Source organism: Tyto alba, unplaced genomic scaffold (genome assembly GCF_018691265.1).
Source record: "Tyto alba isolate M040663 unplaced genomic scaffold, T.alba_DEE_v4.0 Super-Scaffold_1000006, whole genome shotgun sequence".
Classification (NCBI taxonomy): domain Eukaryota; kingdom Metazoa; phylum Chordata; class Aves; order Strigiformes; family Tytonidae; genus Tyto; species Tyto alba.
This window is the reverse complement of record NW_024881272.1, coordinates 16,743,645-16,766,307: the sequence shown is the minus strand read 5'-3', so window position 1 is coordinate 16,766,307 and position 22,663 is coordinate 16,743,645. Positions and strand designations below refer to the sequence as shown.

At 37.5% G+C, this 22,663-nt stretch overlaps 1 protein-coding gene across 3 annotated transcripts in view; it reads left to right on the top strand.

Annotated features, from left to right (window-relative positions):
- Nucleotides 1–11,321: 11,321 nt before the first annotated feature.
- Nucleotides 11,322–22,663, top strand: part of FNBP1L (formin binding protein 1 like) — a 57,932-nt gene continuing 46,590 nt past the window's right edge. Inside the window, exon 1 of one of the 3 annotated variants that reach the window (XM_042786356.1) lies at nucleotides 11,322–11,756. In XM_042786356.1, the coding sequence (XP_042642290.1) occupies nucleotides 11,733–11,756 (24 nt within the window). In that variant the 5' untranslated portion in view covers nucleotides 11,322–11,732. The remainder of the gene's footprint in view (nucleotides 11,757–22,663) is intronic. The other 2 variants (XM_042786357.1, XM_042786358.1) reach the window with 2 other exon arrangements.

Sequence of the window (22,663 nt, the reverse complement as noted above, 5' to 3'; positions counted from 1 at the left end):
TTGCTTTTATATTTAATGAATAGTCTGTCGTCTTCTTTGCATTTATAAAGAAAAAAGTTAAGACTACTTAAAATCTGCTGTTATTTTAACCCACTGAATACTTCTTGTGACCAAAGTCTTTACAACTTGAGTGCTGTTGGATCCATTGCTGTTGACTGGGGTTGTTAATGCTTGCAAGCAATGTGTCTGGGCTTGACCTGCTCTCTTTTCTCTTAGCAATTGCATTTTGTGTATATGCATTTTTATAACCTGACCTTCTTAGCCTGAAAAATTGGACAAAACCCCTGTAGATCAGATATAACCTATTGAATACTTTCAGTTTAACAAAGTGAAAGACAATAGACAGAGGCAGGGGGCATAATGTATGTTAGTCTCCTGTTGAATTAATTTAATGTAGATAGTTTTGTTTAGAGACTAATTTACTTACTCAGCCATTCCACCTCAAGTATGAAAAGTAAACTCTGGTAGATGCAGGGGGGAATCTTCACTGATCTTTCAACAAACGTAAGAATTTATTACTTTCCTATTGTGCTTCCATGTGCTAGCTGTTCAGTGAAGACATGGGATTTCTGAATGTGTGGTACCACTGATTTTTTTGGTACACCAGATACATATAGTGTAAAGTTTGGTTAGTGAACTGTATTGTTACTTTGTCTCAGAAGAAACATGTATAAGGATATGTCTGTTTCTTAAATATTGAGTTGGTGAGATTATCTGTGGGTTTTACATAATTATTCTGACAGTCTGTTTCAGAGTGCTTTCACGAAGTGACTTTCTTGCAAAATCTTTTTTTTATGTTACTTTAATAAAATGTATGTGTGCATGACATTATGGATAATGAATATAGTTGTATTTACTACATTGATGTACTTACAAAGGAAGTGTCTTAAGGATTCTAAACATCCAGTACTTAAAATGGTATTTGAATTCCACTACTTACATGTGGCTAGTTGAGTTTGGTATTGAAACACTAGAAAGGAATTTCTGCAAGAATGGAAAAAGCCTCCGAAAACCACAATTCTAAATGGTGCTCTTCAGATTTTGTAAAAGTATCTCCATTAAGGAGGACTTTGTAATAATCGCTGTGTTGATCTTTTCTTAATTTTGAAACAATGCCAAATCAAGGGCATGAAGTGACTTAATGATTATTGTGGAACGGCAAAACCCTTACTCTGAAATGTATACCTCACTTTAGTCTCCCGGTGTTGAATTGCAATTTTGTGTAATCCATGCACAAAACAGTGTGGGAGGAGGAGTGTAATAGGAAAGGTTAAGCATGCTGTGGTTAAATTTACTTTTGTTATTACATTATTAATCTGTCTAAGGTGGAAAAGTTTTACTTTGCAGCTTATACAGTGGGATACTGGCCAGTGTGAAGATGGATTTTGCTTACAGATAAATTAGATAGTCCAGCTCTTTGATCCCTTGGACTTGGTAAAAGTCTATTTAATGAATGTGCCATCTGTGACTGGAATATGACAGGTATAATTTGGTGATGAAAAAGAGTGTCAGTGAGGTTTAATGTAGGCCAGTTAAGGTTTGCTGGCAATCGGGAATGATAGGTCCTTCTCAAAAGATGCTTGTGCTTAGTTTGAATATTTTACTTTTTCCTGATTGAAATGAGTGGGTTTCTTTTTGATTCCATGCAAAAGTAACTACAGAAATGAGTAATTTTGAGAACTTAATAATGGCACTGAAAGTAGTTACCCCAGTTCTTGGGTATGTGGTGCAACAAGTATGCTGGAGCTGTGCATTTCTAGAAAGAAACAGATCCAGTGAATGCTTAAATTGGAGCCTGTTCTTTTCTGTGCTACTGTGCCAGAATGCAACTGAGCCACTACGGGGCAGTGAAGGTTTTGCAGTAAAATGATTAGACAGTGAATCCAATTGGATATGCCAGAACCCATACATCAATCATTCATAAATCCAATAAGCGTGGCTTTTGCTGTGTGGATGAGTCTAGCACAAACTTGAATAACAGGGTAGAAATATGTATCTGATGATGCTCCTGCATATGTTGGGGAAGAGGACATTTAATTTTAATTATTCATGGCCTTGATTTATTGTCACATCAACTACAGGAATACAACATGAAAACTTTTATCGCTCAGCCTGAACCAAATGTTCAAGTAAGGATTGACAGTACTTGGTACAACCTGTTACCTTTTTCTTGAGTTTTAAATGTGAAGACCAGCTATAGTACAACCTGTTACCTTTTTCTTGAGTTTTAAATGTGAAGACCAGCTACGTATCTGGGATGAAGATTTGTAAGAGGTATATTAAATTATATAAAGATTATCTTTAATTTCAAGGCTGAATGTTCATGTGGTTAATTTTTGTATGCTTTAGAGATTTTTTTTTTTTTCTTGTTTCAAAGAAATTGATTTCTCCCCTTCCCCCTTAGCCCCCACCTAGGATAACTAATGTTGTTGGAGTAGTAGTATTGCATGGTATAACTTTGAATGATTTTCACACTAATTTCAGTAGGAATTAGCACAGTTTTGGTATTAGTTTAATACTGTTACTAGTCAGTAATCATAAACCTTTATATCTTCAAAGCATTGTACAACCATTAATTAGGCATAGGCAGTATTGCACTGTGCAGTGTAATAATGTCAGTATTTGAACAGTCCATGCTGTGGTTTGAAGTTAACACTTTCACATGCTACAGAACTAAAAGGTGGTGCACTCTGCAGAGGAAAAGATGTTACCTTTACGTCAGACTTCATGGAAGGGTGACTCATCTAGAGAGCAAGTAATTGGTAAAACAAACAGACTTGTTATAAAAGTCATTGTCAGAGATTAAAGCATTTATTTGTAATAGCACAGTGCTTGGGATTGCTGGTTATGGGCCAGGACTTGGTTTCATTAATGTTGTGTTCAAGTTTCATTCTGTCACCTACAGAGTGAAAACCACAGCTGAATTAGAACTCAGATTCATTGTCCTTTTTGATTCAGGTGTGAATTCGTTTTCTCACTTAAGCAGCAGTGTAACCCATGGAAGAGAACTAAATTTATCAGGGCAGTGTCAGTGTTAGTAATGAAAAAAAAATTGAAGTCTCCACCATCCCATCCTGCAGTAAAAGACACTTCACTTATAAAAATGTTAGAAAATCTGTATGATGAACAAATGTGAGCAACAAAGATTTTTTTCCTACTATAATGCAAACAGCTAACTGGTACAACTTCTCATGCATAGATAATTATTTTTCAGGCAGGTAAAATTAAAAGCTTAGTAGCTTCTTAAATATGCATTGACATACATATTCTCTGGTGTTATATATTCTATACCTGTGGTAATTTAATTGTCTGGGATTGCTGGGTAAGTTGAATGTAGCCAAACTCATTACTCTTATATTATGAGTAACTCGTTATTTTTTGTTTTCAGTATGTTCTAATGTTTTGACACTTGAACTAATTGTTTTAATTTTTACCAAAATTTTACAGTTTTTGAGATGCTTACAAAGCTGTTTTAGAAAATAGACTTCTAAATAAAATTTAAACAAAACTAAAGCTTTATAAACAATTGAAATTAATTTATCTTAATGTATCATTCAAATGACAGGGGCAATTTTTGACTGAATGTGAAAAAGGTATTTATTCTGTCTGCAGGATGTGAAAACATGGGACTAAACGGTCTGTCCCTTCTGTTAGTTATCTTTTCCAAAACGAGGACAAAAATGTTATTTTACGTATTTTAAAAGTGTTAGTTGATGTTCTGAGACAAAAATCACCACTCAAACTTTCAGGAAAATGAACTGATTTCCCCTCATAGTTTAAAAGGATCTAGGGCATGAATCACATAGTCCTGTGGGAAGGACTGTAGTAGCAGACAAGCCTGGAGGGAGAGGGCGTTTCATTGATGGCTTTAACTGTGGTTTTGCTTTAATCGTGAGAAAGAGATTGAAAATTGCCCTAAACTGAAATCTTTGGTGTTGACTGTGTTACAATAGCATATTTTAAAAGTTTCTCCTTCATGAATACAGAATAAAGCTTCTCTATGCTGAAATAAGTTTTTCATCTGTATATGTGTTCAGATATATTTTTGTAACCTGCCTCAGTGGTATACATATTTTAACTCAGAGAGGCAGTTTAATTCTCAGATTCAGTCAAATTTTTTACTTGGTGCTGAAAATAGTGCTTTTTTTTTTTTTTTTTTTAGTGTGGAAAAAAAGGTTGTAGGAAATAGTGACATAACTTATTTTTGTGAAATAGCTATTAAAGACACAAAGATGGTAGCAACACAACTGAACCCTCATGTTCTGTGTATTTCATTTTCAAAAATGTATCAGCTGAGGAGATCTGGACATAAGAATACCAAAGGTAGAGATAAATCTAAAGGGAAGAACCCTGGCTATTAGATGAGTGTGTGAGGAAGGGAAAAGAATAGTCTTAAGAAATTGTGTATATTCCCTTTGCATTTCACCTTGTCTCAAAGGGAAGAACATGCGAAGACAAAGGGGTGTGGGGGGAAAGACTCTCACGAGGATTCAGTTGGCTACTGGTTAGATTTGATCTGCCTTTTAAGTCCAAAGAGCAGGCAATGGTCTTCAAATTTAGTTAGAATTCCAAAAATGTTATTTCACAAAAATGAAATTCCTTCCTAAACAAGTGATTGTGGATTACTTTAAAATTTCTGCAATTAGTCTCTGATCAGAATCTCACTTGGAACAAATAAGAATGATAAATGGAATTGTAGCGATCATTATTCCTGTGAGAGGGAGATACAGAAAGGTAACTGATTTTCTTAGTGGGATATCTATTCTATGCACAGCACACTATGTTCTCATTCCCATTGTTGATTTATTTACTAGGTCCTATTCTTTTAAAGTGATTAATAGTGGGAGGGTCAGAGTTTTCTTTAATATGTGAATTGCTCTTGAGTTTCCTTCCAGACAGGTCTTTTGACAGGATTTTCATGGACCAATTAAATGTGGTATTATGTAATGTGGACATCAACTTCCTCATGAGAAAAGGAAGAACCACCACAGATGTAAAATAAGGCAAGGACACCGGAAATTAAACCACTGACCACTGAAATTAAGTCCCTCAAAGAGAAGTCAAGACCTGTAGTTTTATGGAAGGTACAGTAGTCAAAGGATCGTTGGCCTTCTCAGTTTCAAATTAATGTAACTCATACCTTATTCAATGAAATAGAATCACTGATCGCAGGAAAAACGCGTTGGTATTGTTACACTGCTTGTTCTTTCTCTTGCCAGCAGGCGGCTGTCAAGTTCAGAAAATGGGTTTCAGAAAATGGATGTGTTGAAACTACTGTTAACTGAACCTTACAGACTATGGTGATAACTGATGAACCAGTTTTAATTTAAAACTTCTTTAAGAGATTAACCAGTAACCTAGGATACTGATTATGTTCAAATGTTAAGGCAGATTTTGCACAACTGCATATTTATTTGTGCTTCGGATATAATTCAGTCAGATGACTGTAAACTATTTTAGCAAATCTGAAAATGGGTGGTGCTGATCCTTACCTACACATTCATACACTATCAATTTTTCTACAGGTTGAATTATTGACAGACTTCCTATCTTTCAATATTGATACAGTATGTCAGTCCTTACATTCTGCTTGGGAGATGCTAGTTAATTGATGCAGATAGTAGTTACTATTCAAGTCTTTGGTTATTATCTCAAAACTAATAGTCTTTATGCCTGTAGATAATGTGGTAATGAAAAATTTTACTATCAGAATTCACCATAGCTATACCTCACTGCATATTAGATACAGCTCAATGTTCTTTTAGTGTAAGGAAATGTGCATGGATGGGTTTGGTGGGAGAAGGGAGAAGACATGGGTTAGGTGATCTGGAGATAACAGAAATTAAGGTAGCAAAGCCCTGGCATTTATGGTTATGTTCTGATATAATTGTGATGGTACGTGCCATGAAACCAAATGTATTTATAGTATTCAGGCAGGTAATGCAAGCATTAAAGAGTTGAAAATCATATTTTGAGATCATGATTTATGGGCATTCCGTGATATTTTGTAATTGTCCAGCTTGGGATACAGTTGTATGTTGTCCAAAAGAAATGCTGAGTTATTATGTGATAGTTCTGCTTCACTGGAAAAAAGCAAATTCCTGTGAAAGAAGGGGCTGTTTGTACTTTGAATATTGCTAGTTGATGCTGATTGACACCACATTTCCTCTGCTACAATATGGCATGGAAAGATGTGCTCTTGGCTATAGTGCAGGCATAAGAGTGAATAGAGGATATTTCGTAAGAGCAGATGCAAGTTCTTATTTTCTTCCCATTTATAGCTGGTGTAAGTAGTGTCCTTGCAGTTATGTTATCCGATCACTGGTAGTGTCTGTTTTGCTTTCTGAGATGAGAGAAAAAGAAACACATTTCTTCTGCTTTCTTCTGCTATATAAAAAAGGGGGGGACAGTAAGTGCAGTTCTTCCCACAAAAATTCAGTCATGGGAGAAAAATTAGAATTAGGTCACTCTAAGCAGTGAGTGAGGCTGCACCAAGTGCAGTTTTCCTTTTTTCTTGAAGCAGGGGTGGTGTGGTCTAGCTAATATAGTTTCCTGCTAATTTTCTGCTTTTTTTTAAAAAAAAAAAAAAATCAGTACTCAGAGTAAAACTGTAAGTTTATTTTGCCTAATAGTTAGAATGGGAACCCAGTGTTAGTAAGCCTCTAGTCAGATGCACAGCTAGAAACTTTTTACATACTGCTGGTTACGGTTAAATAATCAGCCTCTGGGAGACAGTCTCTCGAGAACTCATCAGAAGTTGAAGTGTCAAGACACCTATTCTTTTGTCTTAAAGTATTTCCTGAGCTGTAAAGTAACGATTACCTACTCAGCACATGGAGGCATTATGAACATCAATATTTTTAAATATTAGTGCACTTAGAGTGCTGGTGATTTGGGAAAGACGTGTAAAGGGGGAGAGGGAGCTAAATTCTTTTGGCTTTGAAGCAGAAAGAGATAACACAGTTTTTTACAAGACTTCATTTTCTTTGTGGAGAAAAAATCCAATTTGAATATGACAAAGACACTTCTGGCTAGCAGAGAAAAAGATTAATGGCACCTCACACTGAGAGAGAGATATTTGGAAGTAATTTGTTTGGTCCTGCTGATTTTTGTGGCAATAGAAAGCTAAGCTGGTTCTCTCTTTAGAAAGTGTGCCCACAGGGAGTGCCAGACAGCTTTTCTGCCACTCCAAATTAATCATGCAAATTGTTGTTCTGCCAAGATAATATCCTTAGATACACTTGTAAACTCAAGTAGATTCTGTTGAGAAGTGAATGGAATTAACAAAATATGTAACTATTGCAATAATTGGAATGATGTGGATTCAGCCTAAAAATAAAACCAGGCAATTTTCTTTCAGAGCCTGCAATAATTAGTCAGTGATGGGGAAAAACAGCTAAATATGACAGTAAATTTTCTGAGCTAAAAATAAGTTGTCATCTTCCAGAAAATGCTAATGATTAACAAGGATACTAGAACAATGCAATTTATCATGAAGACTTTGCTGCATGTAAAATTTATTTAAATAAGTCTTTAATGTATTCTTGAGTGCCTTTAGTGAGACTTTTTTTTTTTCCCCCAAGACTGATGTTTTTAATGATGTGACTAGAAGAATAAAAATCTGTAGGGTATTATTTGTTTAATTACTTCTAGGCGTAGGGCCAGCTGCAATCTCTAATAACGGAAATACTGTCAAAATTCTAAATGATTAATTATAACATTTCCGGCAATATCCTGCAGAGATGCAGTAGACTCTTCCCCTCATCTTACAGCTACGTCACTTCACATCCTAAACTGCGAAACTGGAGGAGAGCATAGCTGAGTGTATATATATATATATATATATATATATATATAGGAATCTCCTAAAGTAAAAGTGTACTCGAGCAGGAAAAGGGGCTAATGATGACTGATAGCAGACTTCCGCGAAGCTGAAATGGTAAGTGTTACTGCTGCTAAGACTTCTGTTTTTAGTGAGTTAAAATTTGATTTGATCACATGGTCTTAATTAATATATTGTTTACAAATTCCAGGCTCTGTGATACCTTAAGTGCTTTTTGACTTTTAACTAACTTACAATCAATTACCTTTGTAGTTTACTGTTATAATGAACTATGTTCTCTTGACTGAAGAGGTGGCTCTTAGTTTAAGTAAAGGTGAAATGCGCATCTCCGAATACATACCTGATACATATATTTGCTTCTCTTTTTGGAAGAAGTACAAGTTGAAAGCAAACTAAAAATTAGAAACCAATCTTGAATCAGTTGTGCCCATATTTCAATTCGAACACTAATTAAGCCACTGAAGTCTGTTTCATAAGAAATAGGTTTCGCACTTGGACTTTTTGGAATCCTGTAAAATGAAAGCCGTATAAAAGGCATTATGATGGTTTTTATCCCATATCACACAGACTGTAAAAGCTTACACTGTTTTTTGTTTGTTTGTTTTCTTTTATGTTTTAAAATAATCTAATCTGGACATATTAAGAAATACTGCATTTCCAGGAATATCGTAAGCAATCATTCTTCCATTTCCCTGTAGTGTATATACATTGTCCAACTCTCCCCAGTCTGTTTCATTTACTTTACCTGAAGAAGCAATGGCTATCAGCAGGATCTCAAATAATTGTGAACTGTATTCTTTTGAGTCATATTTTGTGCTAATTCTCTAGGACTTTTTCTGTGTTGCACAATGAAGATCCAACGTCCGAGCTAGTTGTGAATGAACTGATACAGCTAAAGGGCTCGTCATGCTTCCGTGCAGAAACACTAGGTTGGGTCCCAGAACCAGTATGTTAATGTGTACAGCTTCTGGCCTAACCAGCCTTACTTCCCAAGTTTAATTGTTAACCTCTGAACATGAATAATTAGCCATACTACTGCACCAATGCTCTAATGCAACAATACAGTTTCCTATTCCGGTGCTAGCTTGATCAAAGCTTGTTCAGTAATATCTTTTGATTGTTCCTCATTATAGTGTACATGAGCTCTTAAAAGGTAGGTCTAGCCCACAGGCTGCTGTGATGACACCTAACTTATTTTACATAGTATTTCAGAGCAGTCTCTCAACCTGTTCTGGAGGTTGTGAAGTTACCCAGAATCTCTGCAAAGTTGTCCGGCTCCTGATGATTGCTTTACCCTAGGGCTTGTTAAGGTGTTTTCTGAAGAGAGCTGCGTGGAAAGAAGGAATCCTGTTTGTCCTGGGAAAACCTCTCATTAGCTAGAAGTAGGCTTTTTAAGCATTACTGAGAAGCTAAGTATTGTATTTATGTACCTATGATACAGGCTGCAGTTTCCTTCTAAAATGGCTAGAGATCACCAGAAAACATTCAATTTTGGTATGTTGCTCTGAACTGAAAACAAATCCTGACGTGTTGAGAATGTTGGCCTTGCACATTTTGCAGAAATGGGAGTAATCAGTTAATTCTTAAATTATAGGTAAGTAAAAGAACCTGAGGGTTCAGGTAGCAATCAACCAACCACAAATATAAATACATATATATATAAATATATATATATTACATATTGAAATTCTCTTGATGCACGTTTCATGCAGTGAAAGGCCAGTATTTCAGATTTGAGTGCCAAGTGCGTGTCTGACATCCAAAGCTTCTGGATCCATAGATCTAGAATTTAGGATCCATTTTCTAGTAGATTCGTTTTCAGTATTCCATCGGGGCTTCTGAGGTTGAAAATTTTAACTCAGAATTTTTTTTTTAGGGTTCATTTTTTAGATTTCTAAGCTGAAACAACTGGAAAAATTAGTTTTCCTGACATGATCAGAAAGTGAAAAATCTTGGCTCTCCTGAAGCCAGCAGCAAACCTCCAATCCACTTAAGGACTCTTAATTCAGGACTCTCACCTCCAGTGTTTAAAGGGTCAGCGTGCAATTGTTTCTCAAAATTAGGCTTTTTTTTTTTTTTTTTTAAGTGCCAGATCTGGCATCTAAAACCAAAGGTGCCCAGATTGTTGGGTGCACTTAAACTGTGGTTAGGATACAGAAGGATATGGATTAATGCATGATCAAAGATTTTGAAATCCTTCTTTCTAAAATTATTACATATGCAGCAAGTTATAGCATAGATATTCATCTATATGAGATATATTAAAAAGCATATAAAAGGAGCAAATTATTTTAATTTTTACTTAATTATGTTTTGAACGAGGTCATCCCATTATATCATCTAATTTTGGAGAATTGTGTAAAGGTGTGTGAGGAACTGGTAGCTAAGCAAAATGTTAATTGAAGTTTACAGCATTTAATGGAAATTATTTTTTTCCTAATCTTTAAAGGCATGTATGAAGAGTGAATTCAAATATATATTTATTTCTGCTTCAGTACTAGAATCCTCAATGTGTGTTCTGCTTGGTGAGTATTTTCCGTAATGCATGCCATCAGCAGACTGAGTTAATGTGCCAGAGTTCAACTGCAGTGGGCCCAGGTGTGGAATTTAATCTTCAGTCTGAAATTTGGGGGTTTGATGACCATTAGCTTGCTAAAACATACATGTAGGCCACCACAGCATGTAGCACACTCATTTTGTGGATCCCCACAGACCCAAATGCATTTCTTGTGTAATGTGACTAGTTTAAATATTTCACTCCAGAAATTACATTATTGAGCTGTGATCTCATCTTATTTTGATAAATTTTGATGTTAATATTATTCTAATAATTTAATATCCACCTAGAAGAACTTGTGTTTTCCTTTCATATGGAACAAGACAAAGTACAGATCAAGCACAATGCGAAGGAACATTACTTGAAAGGTGACTTGGAAATGAAAAAAATGATTAGTCATGTTTGTTTCATGATATAGAGTTAGGACAGCAGTATTTTCACTGAGGTTTTGTTGCAGCCTGCAAAAATTAGAGGAAAATGTAGAAATTGATGCTTTGAGACGGGAATTTGGTTGGCCTATGAAGCCTTTGCTATTAGTGGCTTCAACACAAATTTTGGTGGAAAAAACCAAAAATCATCTTTAGAAAAAGAGGGGTGTTAACTCCTTGTCAAATTGTTGAGGGAACTCCCTATGTTACAGTAATTCAATGATATGATTCATGGAACTATTCCATCAAAAATTAGTTTATTTTTCCTCAGACGTCAGCCTTGCCTTTCCTATCTTCTCAATTTATGATTTACTTACACACCTGTGGTGTTTAAAAAATCACCCCAGACACCCAGCTTTCCTTGATGATTTCTGCCTCTCGCCGCCGTGCCAGGTGCAGCGGGTGCGCTGCGGGCGGGGCCGCCGCCTCTCCCGGGCGTGACTCAGCGCTTCCCGGGGGAGGCGAGGAGGCCGCGCAGCCGGGCAGGATACAAAGACCCGCGGCCTCGTTGGCGCCTCCTGCCAAGAGCCCCTTCCTCCTCCTCCTCCTCCCCCTCCTCCTCGCGGAGTAACGACGCAACCGGCACCGGGAACCGCTTCGCAGCGTTACCCCCCTCCGTCCCACGCCCGTGGGGGGGGAGTCGCGGGGAGAGGCGGCCTCCCCGCCTCCCGTCCCCCCGCCGCCGCCTCAGCTGGGCCCGCCCTTCTCCCAGTCTCCTCCGCGGCTCCCCCCCTCCCTGCGCCAGGCGGAGCTGGAGCTGGGAGCGACGTCGTTCCTTGCCGCCGCCTCTCCCCGGTGACCGAGGGCACGGGCGCTCCCCGGTGGGACCCCTTCTCCAGCCGCTGCCCGACGCCTGGTCCCCGTCGCCGCCTCTGCCGGAGCCGGCCCTGCCTGGGAAGCAGCCATGAGCTGGGGCACGGAGCTGTGGGTGAGTCCCGGCTCGCCTCTCATTGTGTCTGGGATTCGCCGCCTTCCCTTGTCTGCACAGGCGGCGTCGCCGGGGAAAATGCGGAGGGGCTGGAGCGGAGGCCGCCGCCGAGGCGCTTTGTTCGGCGGGCACCGGGGCAGGGTGGTCGGGGAGGGGGGGGTTGGGGGGGGGGGGGTCACAGAGCGACGCTGGAAGCGGCGGGGGGAGGCGGTGTGAGCGCTGGGAAGGGGGCGGGGCGGCGGGTCGGGGAGCGCCTCGCCCGCGGTGCGGGAGCGCGCGCCGCCTCGCGCGGCTATGGCTCCTCTCACGGGGGTGGGGGTGGCACGCGCTGCCTCGCCCTCCGCCCCTTGCCCGGTAACGGTCACGGCAGGTCGGGCGCCTTTGTGTGCGCCCCCCGCCCGCCTGCGGGGTGCGAGGAGGCGGCGGCGGCGGCTGGCCTGGGGCGGAGTCCCGGCGCGGCTCGGGCAGCGGCCGCGGCCCGCAGCGGGCACCCTGTGGGCGGCGGGGCCGGGCGGTCGCGGGGCTGCTGCTCGCCCGAACCCCCCCGGTCTGCGCTGACGGGTAGCGCGGTTTGAGCTGTCGCCTCTGGTGGAAAGCAGTTATTGCATAGCTTTGTTTCGAAAGGCAATCCAGAACACTGGCTAATGCTGTTTTGTGTTTTATTTTTTTTTTTAAATATGAAAAATTTGCAGCAAGGAGACAAACAATGTCTGTGGGCCTGTGTGTTGCGTTTTATCGTTTCTTCAATCTCCGCGCTTCCTTCGAAGATTTTTTTTGTTTTGGTTTGGTTTTTTTTTGCTGTGCCGAGGGCAATAAAGAAGGGGCTCCTCCCGGGGAAATCTGCCGGAGTGAAGCACGGAGATGTCTGCTCGCAAGCACTTGTGGGATGTTTTATTTTCTCTTGTCGGGTTTCTTAGGTTGCTGCTATAACTGGAGTTGACGCTGATCGTGGGAAAGCTTAAGCGAAAAAAAAAAATTGTAGTAACAAGGAAGGTTCAACGTCCCCGTTTTAAATGCGGACTGCCCTTCGTTTATTTGTTTTTAAAGTCTGAAGCACAGACAATTGACGCTCAGTAAAAAAAAAAAAATTACAGAAAGCTAAACGTTACAGCTTGAAGTCTATTCAGGAACTCGTAGCTTGGACCAAGTGTTACACCTTTTTTTTTTTTTTTTTTTTTTTTTTTTTTTTTAATTTGAGTTAAATTCCTTTATCAGTAGTTTCTTGCACAAGGCTATTAGTCTCTAGAGGAGCAAATATCTGCTCGGCACTGAGACAACTGGCTGCCCGAGTGAGCTGGCCAGCCAAAGGCAGACTGTGGCATTGCAGTCAGAGGGTGTGGGTGGAGTATAGGAGTTGGGGCAGTGAAGCTCCTGCAAGCCACCTGAATGTCGTGTCTGGCTATGCAAAATGAAGATGTAGTAGCATTGTATCAAGTGTACTACGTGGAGAAGCCTGATTTAAAGATATTTAGGGGTTACTTTAGTGTTTTGTACAGTACTTTGTACTTAGATAGGATTTATAGTCATGATGAAATTCAGATAAAATACACTTGTGAAGTACTGACAACACTGCTGTAACAACTGAAATATAAAGCTGTTGTAATATTAACAGTAAAGAGTAAGTAGAAACCATGGTTTATATTTGCAGCACAAGTGTGTCTCTAGTTAATGCTTGTATATAGTTCAGAGGTTGTAGGTCAGTGTTTTGGAAGAGTGGGGTTTTGCGTTTCGGGAGAGCACTGAATTTTCTTCTGTAAGCACTGAAGTATGTATCACTTTAGAAAACAAAGTTTTAGCTTAGTCATCTCTGTTCATTTTGGCAGCCTCAATTTTATTTTCTTTGTTCAGCTTGTTAAGGTCTTATAGTCTATCCTGTATTCAGTTTTGTAAGAAAGTGTTTATCTTCCTTATGTGCTTAAGAAATGGATACAAAAAGGTGAATTTTGACCTCAGGCTTCCCTTTAATGCCAGGCATTTCATTCAGTGTCATGAAATTAGCTGAATTTTATCTAGACTTCCTGTATGTGTTTTTTTTTTTCCCCAAGTTACCAATTCTTATGTGTTAGTTTGAAGAAATAATGCCAGGGTTTTAAGCTAAATTTTTTACTGCACCGTACTTATTTCAGCAGAAATTAATACATTTTTTTGCTTGATATCAGGAGATACCTGTAACTCTACACTAATGAGGTAACTTTAGGCATAAAATGGTCTGTTTGTAACTATACAACTGGACTCTGACAATACAAGTTTTTAAATTAAAATGTACCTTTTAAATGGGTTATTTTTTTATGTTGAATCTAAGCGTACTTCAAAAAAATCTATTAGGGCTCTAAAGCAAACAGTTTTCTTAGTTGGAAAAATGCTCAGTGCTTCTCTTAGTGATTGAAAATATTGAATGTTTAATTGTTTTAAGAACTTCTGTTGGTCAAATAAAAATGATTTTTTTCAAGTCTGGCACAAAATTTAAGTTTACTATAGTTAGCTTAAATCTAGTTTAAAAACATAAGGAAGAACTGTATTTGTGGACCTTCAAAGACAGGGTTGTGAACAAGGAGTAAATAAACTATTAGATGTGTTCGTGTTCTCCTGTAGCTTTTCTTTCATCATCCCTGTTGCTAGCATCAGTGCAGCTCCAGAAGGCAGCCCAAGCCATGCTGTGTTTGTGTATGGCAGCAGGGCACTGCCAGCTCACGGTGTGAACAGCCTCCAGCTGCACAGCTGTTCTGCACAGGTTTTCTGGAGACCTAGTTGAGCCTAAAGCTCTGCCTCATTAGTGCTCGCACCTGTGGTCATAAAGGAGAATTTTTCAGGATTAAGACTGGTATCTAGATGATAGTTTTTCAGACCATTTCCAAATCTGTATGTAGGCTTTGCTGATTCATTGAGGCGAGCTTGATTATTTTTTGTATCAGGTGTTTTAATATCTTCTTAACCCTGCCATCTCGAATTGGATCTCTTGCTGATTATTGGTATTTTATGCTGATTCATGGTTCTGTTTTTTTTTTTTTTTTCCTGGAGTCTTATGCTTTATGCTATTTCTGATAAAGTAAAAAGTGTGCATGGATGAATTTAGAGACAAATAAAGAGCCAAAAGAAAAATCCGGAGATTAAGAAGGCAACTCATGTCTGGTATTTATGTGGTACTTATTTAATATGGCTGTTCTGGTATTGAAATGATGCATATGCTAATTAAATGGTTGTATCAGAAATATGACAAGGGAAAGGTTTTCTTTAATGGGCCAGTATTTTCTAATTCTTTACATTCTGTAGCTGCTATTTTTGTTTCTGGATTATGAGGTTTTTTCTTTTTTAAGCAGCTATTTTCATAAGTAGACTGACATTCTCTGAAGTGTGTGTGCATTGGCCAAGACATGTATGTCTTGAGTAGGCTGACGTAATTAGAGGCACTTTGTTTTTTTTTCAGTATGTCTTGGCTAAGCATGCTCCCTGTTGTTTCCTTTGATAGTGTTGTATGAAATAATGTGAATTAATAATTGTAAAATAAATGTTGATTCATCTAAGTTATTGTGTCATTAGAACTGTTTCATTCTGCATTTTCTACGATGTGTGAAATATGTTCCCCTTTTATGTTTTCCTTTTATCAGAACAGTTTTGATCAATTTTGAAAGTTTTATTCTCATCAGTGCATTTGTCTTTGTGGTCACACTGCAGCATATTCCTTATCATATGCCCACACAAAAACTGAGATACTTCAGTGAACTGCCTTGCATGCTAATACTCTCTTAATGGTTAGAATAGAGTAGTGAGAACTGGGAAGTCTAGTCTTCTGTAATCCAGTTGAAATTATATTTTCTGAGAACTTGACTGTTGTGTGCTGTATTTTCCTGTCTGTAATATGTAACTTTTTCCTAGATAGTATTTCTAAAGCAATAATCAACTGAGGAAAGGGGCTGCATAATTACAAAGTAGCCTTGCTGCACTTCATTAGTAATAGAAAATGGTTGCTGTTTATTTAGATAGATTTTTCAGAGTTTTACATTTTTTTAACACTTCTTTTTTCAAATGTAGCATGTTTATGTTCACCTCATGAGCAGTAAGAGCATTTACACATTGAAGTACTGGGCAGATTTGCATACTTGCTTTATAAACCTGACTTCTGTCCAACTGCACTGGAATATCCAAGGCAAGAATAGATGAATGGAACTAAAATTGTTTTTTTTTAGTAACTTTAAATATTTGGAAATAAAAATGATGGAATCTGGTATGCTAAAGAATCTACTCAGCACGAGCATCTGTTCAGCATTTATGTTTCTATACATCTGGAGTTCTTTTTGTGATGGGCATAAAATGTACAAGTAACATTAACATGGAATATTTAACAAAATGTACCTGGTTATTGTTGTCTTGTTTTTTTTGCAGGTGAATATGTAGTGCATTTGCTTTGATGCTAAAGACTTACTGAGCTTTGGAAACTGGAGGGTGGTTGATAATGAAGTTCTTGGCTTAATGAGTGGAAACAAGTGAAACTGTGATTGACACTCTGAAGTGGCTTCTTTGGAAATTAATTAAAGAGTTCTTGCTGTCTCTTTAAAAAAAAATCAGGGAGGATGTTTTTCAGCTTTTGATGCACGTTCTGCCTTTCCAACCTCTCTGAACCCCTTAATAGCAGTTGGCAGAAAAAGAGTTTGAATACCATGTCAGAACAGTTTCAGTCTGTAAAACCAGTCTAGCCATCTGTTTCTCACCTCTTGATAAATATTTAAAGCAGAAATTTTGCTGAGGGCTTTTGTGCTATGATTTCATGATTTAAAAAAAAAAAGGCTATAGAAGATTTAATGATACTATTGTTGTGAGCTCCTTAGGGCCAGAAGCACACCATCTTTTATAATTAAGAAACCACTGGCACTGTATTTTAGAAATGAGTTGTGTTGGACCAAAGAAAGATCAAAGTATATTTGGTGATGTGCTCTTTTTAATCTTTCCTTAAACAAAATTTATTCTGTGCGTGAATCCAAGTTGTGTTTACAAAAACATTAATTTTCAGTTGTATCAGGAGTTTTTCAAAAGCTGTTAAAATTTTTCTTATGCTCTTGATGCCTGTTTCAGACATCAGTCTTATTTTAAAATCATGTCTTCTCTTTTTGTAGATGGTGATAAATTATGTGGTGATGTTGTCTAATCTTAAAAGTTGCCAAGTTTAATTATGTGGAAAACATTCACAGAATGTAAATATGAAAAAGTCTTTTCCAAAGCAGTTTGAAACTGAGAAACCCTTCTCTACAATTAATATGACTGTGTGGTTATGTGGTCACTAGCATCATTAATACAACTAAATTGTTTTTTTTAAACAGTTACAGAAACACTGAAAGTAATTCTAAACATCAAGCTATATCCCATGTGGAAGATCTTCTGTTCTTTTGAATCTTAGTCTTTCATAAACTTATTTTCTGGTGTGCTAACATACACTGTGTTAAAGGCAGTGTTCTATTAAATACATAGATGTTTGTGAGATGAGATCTGGATGTTTTTTTCCCAGATGTCTCCTTCACCTTAATCCAGACTGCAAGCAGTACTCCGTATGGATTTTCTTTTTATTCAGTGTTCTTGTTGTTGTGGTCTGCAAAAGTGTGCAAGGAATGTGTCTTGTGGCTGAAGTATGAAATTGCAGAGTTTTCAGATGCATAGGATGGCCATATGTTTCCTCTGTCATACCGCATAAAATGCTTAACCTATACGAGGTTGTAGTCCTTCACAAGGAGTATTGTGCAGCTTGTCTCATCCTTGTGAAGACCTGTGAGATTTCCAAATAGAAAGTTATGTAAGGATCAATTACTTGATTATTGAATGTGTAGTTACTTCAGGCTTCAGATTGAAAACAATTTTATTGAGTTTTAGTTAGAAATAACATTTGTCTGTATTTTTCCAGCAGTTGTCTGGTTCATAAACATCTGACCTCTTTACTCGTTTTTCCAGGAAGAGGTGAGCCATTGTCTTGAGACTTTTAACAGTTTGGTTATGATGTTGAACATAATTTGAGAATGCATATGTGTTTGTGCCCTTGAGTATCTGTTGAGAAAGTGTTTTTTCAGTTTTGAAAACTGTTTTTCACCTGATATCTATTAAAATGACATCTGTTTTTATTTATTGCCCCATTTGTATATATACTTTGGAAATGTATATGCTCTTCAAGGAAGTTTGTACAAACATACATGACACTTTACTAATCTGGAAATGCTAAAAGCCGGAAAAGTATTTCTGTCCTTCTAGAAATGTATGTAGTATCCTTGTTCGTAGTACAAAATCTGCGAGTTGCCTATATCAAGATTCTAAATGCTGCAGCTGGCAGTTTGATTTTTGGAGTGAGAATAGCAGGAGCTTGTTTGAGATTGCAAGATCTTTTATTTCAATCAAGCAGGAGATTTATTTAAAGAGTCTATCTGTCAAAATAATGATCCTTTGGAACAGCAAATCCATCAAAACTTGGGATAGACAAAAGCACGAGTAGAGAAAAGTCTGTTGTCAATGTGTTCAGATTTCTGTTCTTGGTGAGGGTTGTCCAAGTAGATATGATTCATGCTTTCAACAGTTTGCAAGTAAATACTGGAAGACAGAAGGTTTGTGTTAATGGTTGTGTAGAGTTGTCACTAATTCTATAGACCCGCTGAAAGAAGTCTAAAATGTCTAAAAGTTAATTTGTTGTATTTAAATTAGTTTTTACACTGGATTGAGCTAGGTGAGACCCTCTACTATTAATACAGTAGTTAAATACTTTAGTCCTTACATGTGCAGAGCAATTTTTTAGCATGCTTGGTAAAGCTACTAATAGAGTAACACAGGTTTTTTTGGTGTTAAGTTTGGGTTTGGTTTTTTTTTTTTTGGTTTGGTTGGTTTGTGTTTTGTTGTTTGTTTTATGGAGGGAAAGTTCTTTAACACAATTCAGATTAAATTTTAATTGTTCATAGCACAGATGTGCATATTTTTTCAGCAGCATTCCCCAAAGTCCAGATATGTTCAGTTTTTTCCTTGTGTTGGTGAACAGGCTGTTCAGTGAAAGCTGAAATTCCAATCAGCTTGTTTCATTTTGTCTCTAGTGAGTTTATGTACCCCAGTCCCAGTGCTCTCTTGGCAGAAAACTTAGAGGTTTGTCTTCAGATGCATGTCACTGCTTCAGCTGGATGAGAGGAGAGAGGAAAAAAACCCTCACAGCTATACTAATGAAAACCTTCTGGTTTTCATTAAAATGTGGACCCTCTACGCTGAGTTTGTTTATGGAATTATCTGCAATAAATTTTTTAGTCTGAGTTGCTGGTTCTTCTCAACTGCAGGTTCTACTCTCTTAAGAGGAGAGTGGCAGCAGTATTGTGTTTCCTGCTAAGTGACAAGAACAAGAAAGGGCTTAATTTCAGGTGTACTTATTTTTTGTTACTTTCAGTCATTCTGAAATTTGAAATAGTTACATGTGAGATTCATGAATAACTTCTTGATTTTTTTTTTTTTCTTTAGTCAGAAGTGTGCTTCTGCTTTGTCATTTACAATAAAAAGGTCATTAGACTGCTAAAACTGCTTTCTGGTGTTGTGGTTTGTATGTTTGTATATAGTTTTGTTACTTTTTACATCTTTCAGGGAAGTTCAGTCTTACAGCAAGCTAAAAAGCTAATATTTCAAGACTTGAATTTTTCCTGGGTTTTACTGTGGAACTCTTGTGTGGTCTTGGGCAAGGAAACTTACTTTTAATCTGTTTTGGTTGTGTTGTAAAATTGGAATAAAGTTGTTTCGTTTTTGTTTTTTTTGTTTAATCAAATTAATATTGTAACAACACCTTCATTTGTAGAATAATTCAGCATTCTTTAATGCATAAGTGCAAAGCAATACAGTGTTTTAAAATGTTAAAAGCAAAATACAAAAAGCAACAAATTCTAATAACTTGTCCTGATTCTCTTTGATCAGACTACCTGAAGTACCTATGTAAAATTCTTCACTTGAATGGGTAGAAACTGCTGTGTACTAACAAGAAAGTTCACCATTCTATCATGTTATTTATTCATGTAACACTTACACTTAGAAAATGTTTGTTCAGGAGGCGGGTAACATGCAAATCACTTCTCATCGGCTGGTACATAAGAAATAGTACAACATGCTTTTTTATAGTTGCATGTTAAGTAAACTGTTTTTCAGCATTACGCAATGACATGACATCCACTTGATTTGAGTTCAGAGTGTTATTTAAGCACTGAAGAACTTATGAAATATTACAGCAATTGCACTGGATTGCTGAGAGGCAGTCTTACTTTTGGTACACATGGGGGAACCAGATGTTAGTGAAGGTGATGGAAAATGAGTGTGCCTTTTGGATCCTTACCTGCTTTGTAAATCCTCTGGAAAGACAGTACTTAATTGCTGGATTCTTTCTCATGATGGGTGCCCAACTCAAGTGGATGTGAAAAACGTCACTTTGCAAATTCTGGTTGGCAGAGTAGTCGAGGGGGGTTTTCTTTGAACGTGGGTATGCTTCTTGTACACTTTGTTCTTTTCCCAGATGCTTCATTTCTTTCGAAGAAGTTGAATAATGTTTTACTTTTCTAATAATACTTTCAAGGAACCATTTGCTCTAGTAGGCATAGGGTTTTCTTGTGGTTGTGAGTAGGAAAATAATTGATATGTATTGAACCCAAAACAATAACTGTGCTGCAATGTAGTTGGATTTCTCTGCAGCAGAGGAGTATTCTGGTGAAGGAAATTGTGATATTTCTAATGCCCAACACTGGTTTTCCATTTAGTAAGCGGCTAAATTGTTCCTGTTTTAGCTATCTATTGACATCTAATTGCCCTGCAATGTTCCCCCCTATTTATATGAAGTTAGTCATTATTAGAGACATGTTTAGGATGTTTGACTTCTGTAATCAATATATGGAGTGTATTTTATGCTTATACTTACTTAGTGCCTAGAATTGTTGGTCACCCAGTGGGCTTGTGTTGTGCTGCATTCTACACAAACATAAAGACCATCCCCTAATTCAGTTAACTTTCAGTTCCAGCAGAAGATTTACTGATCATGCCAAATTTACAGCTACACAAATTCCAATATTTATTCAGCATGATGGGCAATGATCTCAGCTGCAGTAGATTAACTGTTTCTTTTGGTAAGCCTTGCAAGCAAAGGGTAGCGGTGGGATGGACCTTTGCTGTGTTTGCAGGGGATTAGCGCATAAACAACCTAAGGGAACGCAGGAAATACTTTGTGAAATGTACAAGGGACTGTTGCAGTCTTATGAAAAGCAAACTGTAATCTTTTGGTATAATGAGGTAGTAGAGCTGAAATGAGCCAGCAGTGCCCTTGAAAGTGATGTTAAGCTAATGTTTGATGCAGTAGAGGAGGATGCAAAGAGACAGGGAGAGATATCACTCAAGAAACATATGTGGGTGAAATTATAGTCTCAATATCAGAGAATAAGATTTGCTGTAATTGGTAAATGAGATGGATGGAGAATGGATAAAGATTGCAGCTATTGGAATGGTTAGAAAGAGCCTGATTTAAAAAAAAAAAATATATATAAATTTTTAACAGGTCTTAGGATAGAACATAGATTTGACATTCAGGAAAGAACTCAAATGCTCAGGTGAAAGAAGAGTTAAAAGTTAAGACCGTAGTTTATGAAAAGTACAAAGTAGTAAAGTGCAGCAGCTGATAAGAGATGATATACATTATCTGCATTTCATTGAAACATGTTTTATCTTAGTTTTCTCTGAAAAGAAGTTCCAATTCATGATTAGTAAATGGAAAAGTGCATGAAAGTCCATCAATGAGGACTGATAAAACAATTCTGTTATGATGAGTCAAGTACAGGTTCCCTCATCCCCCTTAGATTTACCTTTATTTAGACCCTAATAGTGCAGATACTTGTCTATATATTTAATTTTACCAATATTTGTTTATTTTATGATCAAAAGTCTCACGGGATCAGTGAAACTCATTAATGTGCTTGAGAGTAAGTGTTGTATACCAGGAACTTTTAAGAGGTGGGTAATTGCAAAGCCGATTAAGTCTGCAGATACTCTAGTGATGCTGCAGTACTAATGCATTCTTCAGGATAATGTTACAGGACAGTCTTCTATTCTTCATTGTGCCTGGTCCCTCCACTGTGTTTCTGTGGTAAAGTGTGCAATATGTCCTGAGTTACCACTTCGCACCTAAGCTTCCTGGCTCTGCTTGTAGATTGTAGTTGCTGTGCTGCATTATTTAAGTCAGGAAAAATAACTGTTTTGTTATTTTCTTTAATTATTTAATAGGATCTCTTTTCAGGCTTATAAGCTTTGCTGTAAACTGGGATTTAGTAGAACAAGGATAAGAGGTTAGTACTTGGATTTATGAAAGGTAAAAGTTTTGCTCTTGTTATTTAGAAATAATCCAATTAATTAAAAGTTTTAATAATGATGGATTTCATTATCTGGGAAATTTGCTGGACAGTTGATGATGACATTTGAGACCTGTGCAATATGGTCGAGAAGGTGTTACAAATTCATTTGGAGGAGGGGAAGAAAAGGATGAACTTCCATTGAAAAGTTCTTTGGCATATTACAATAAAATGACAAAAAACAGACTGGAATATCTGGTTAGGTCATCTCTAAGAAGGCATGTTTAAATAGGAAAAATTAGTTTCTTGAAAATAAGTAGTAACTTATCAGGAAAATCCAAATGCCTGGGATTTTTCTCCTTCATAAGTGATGCGAGGGGAATGTAGACTGTACAGTGCCTTGCAATTTAAATAGGAATGTCACCATGTGAGGCAAGCCAAGCAATTTTGTGAAGTATCCTGACTCTTTGTCATGATACTCAAATATTTACTCCTGTAGCAAGAGGTGTGGTGCTCTGATTAAGTCTTTAGCTTGAGACTGAGGAAATAGGGACTGTATGTTATTTGTTTTGATTTATCTTGATTGCTTCTTTG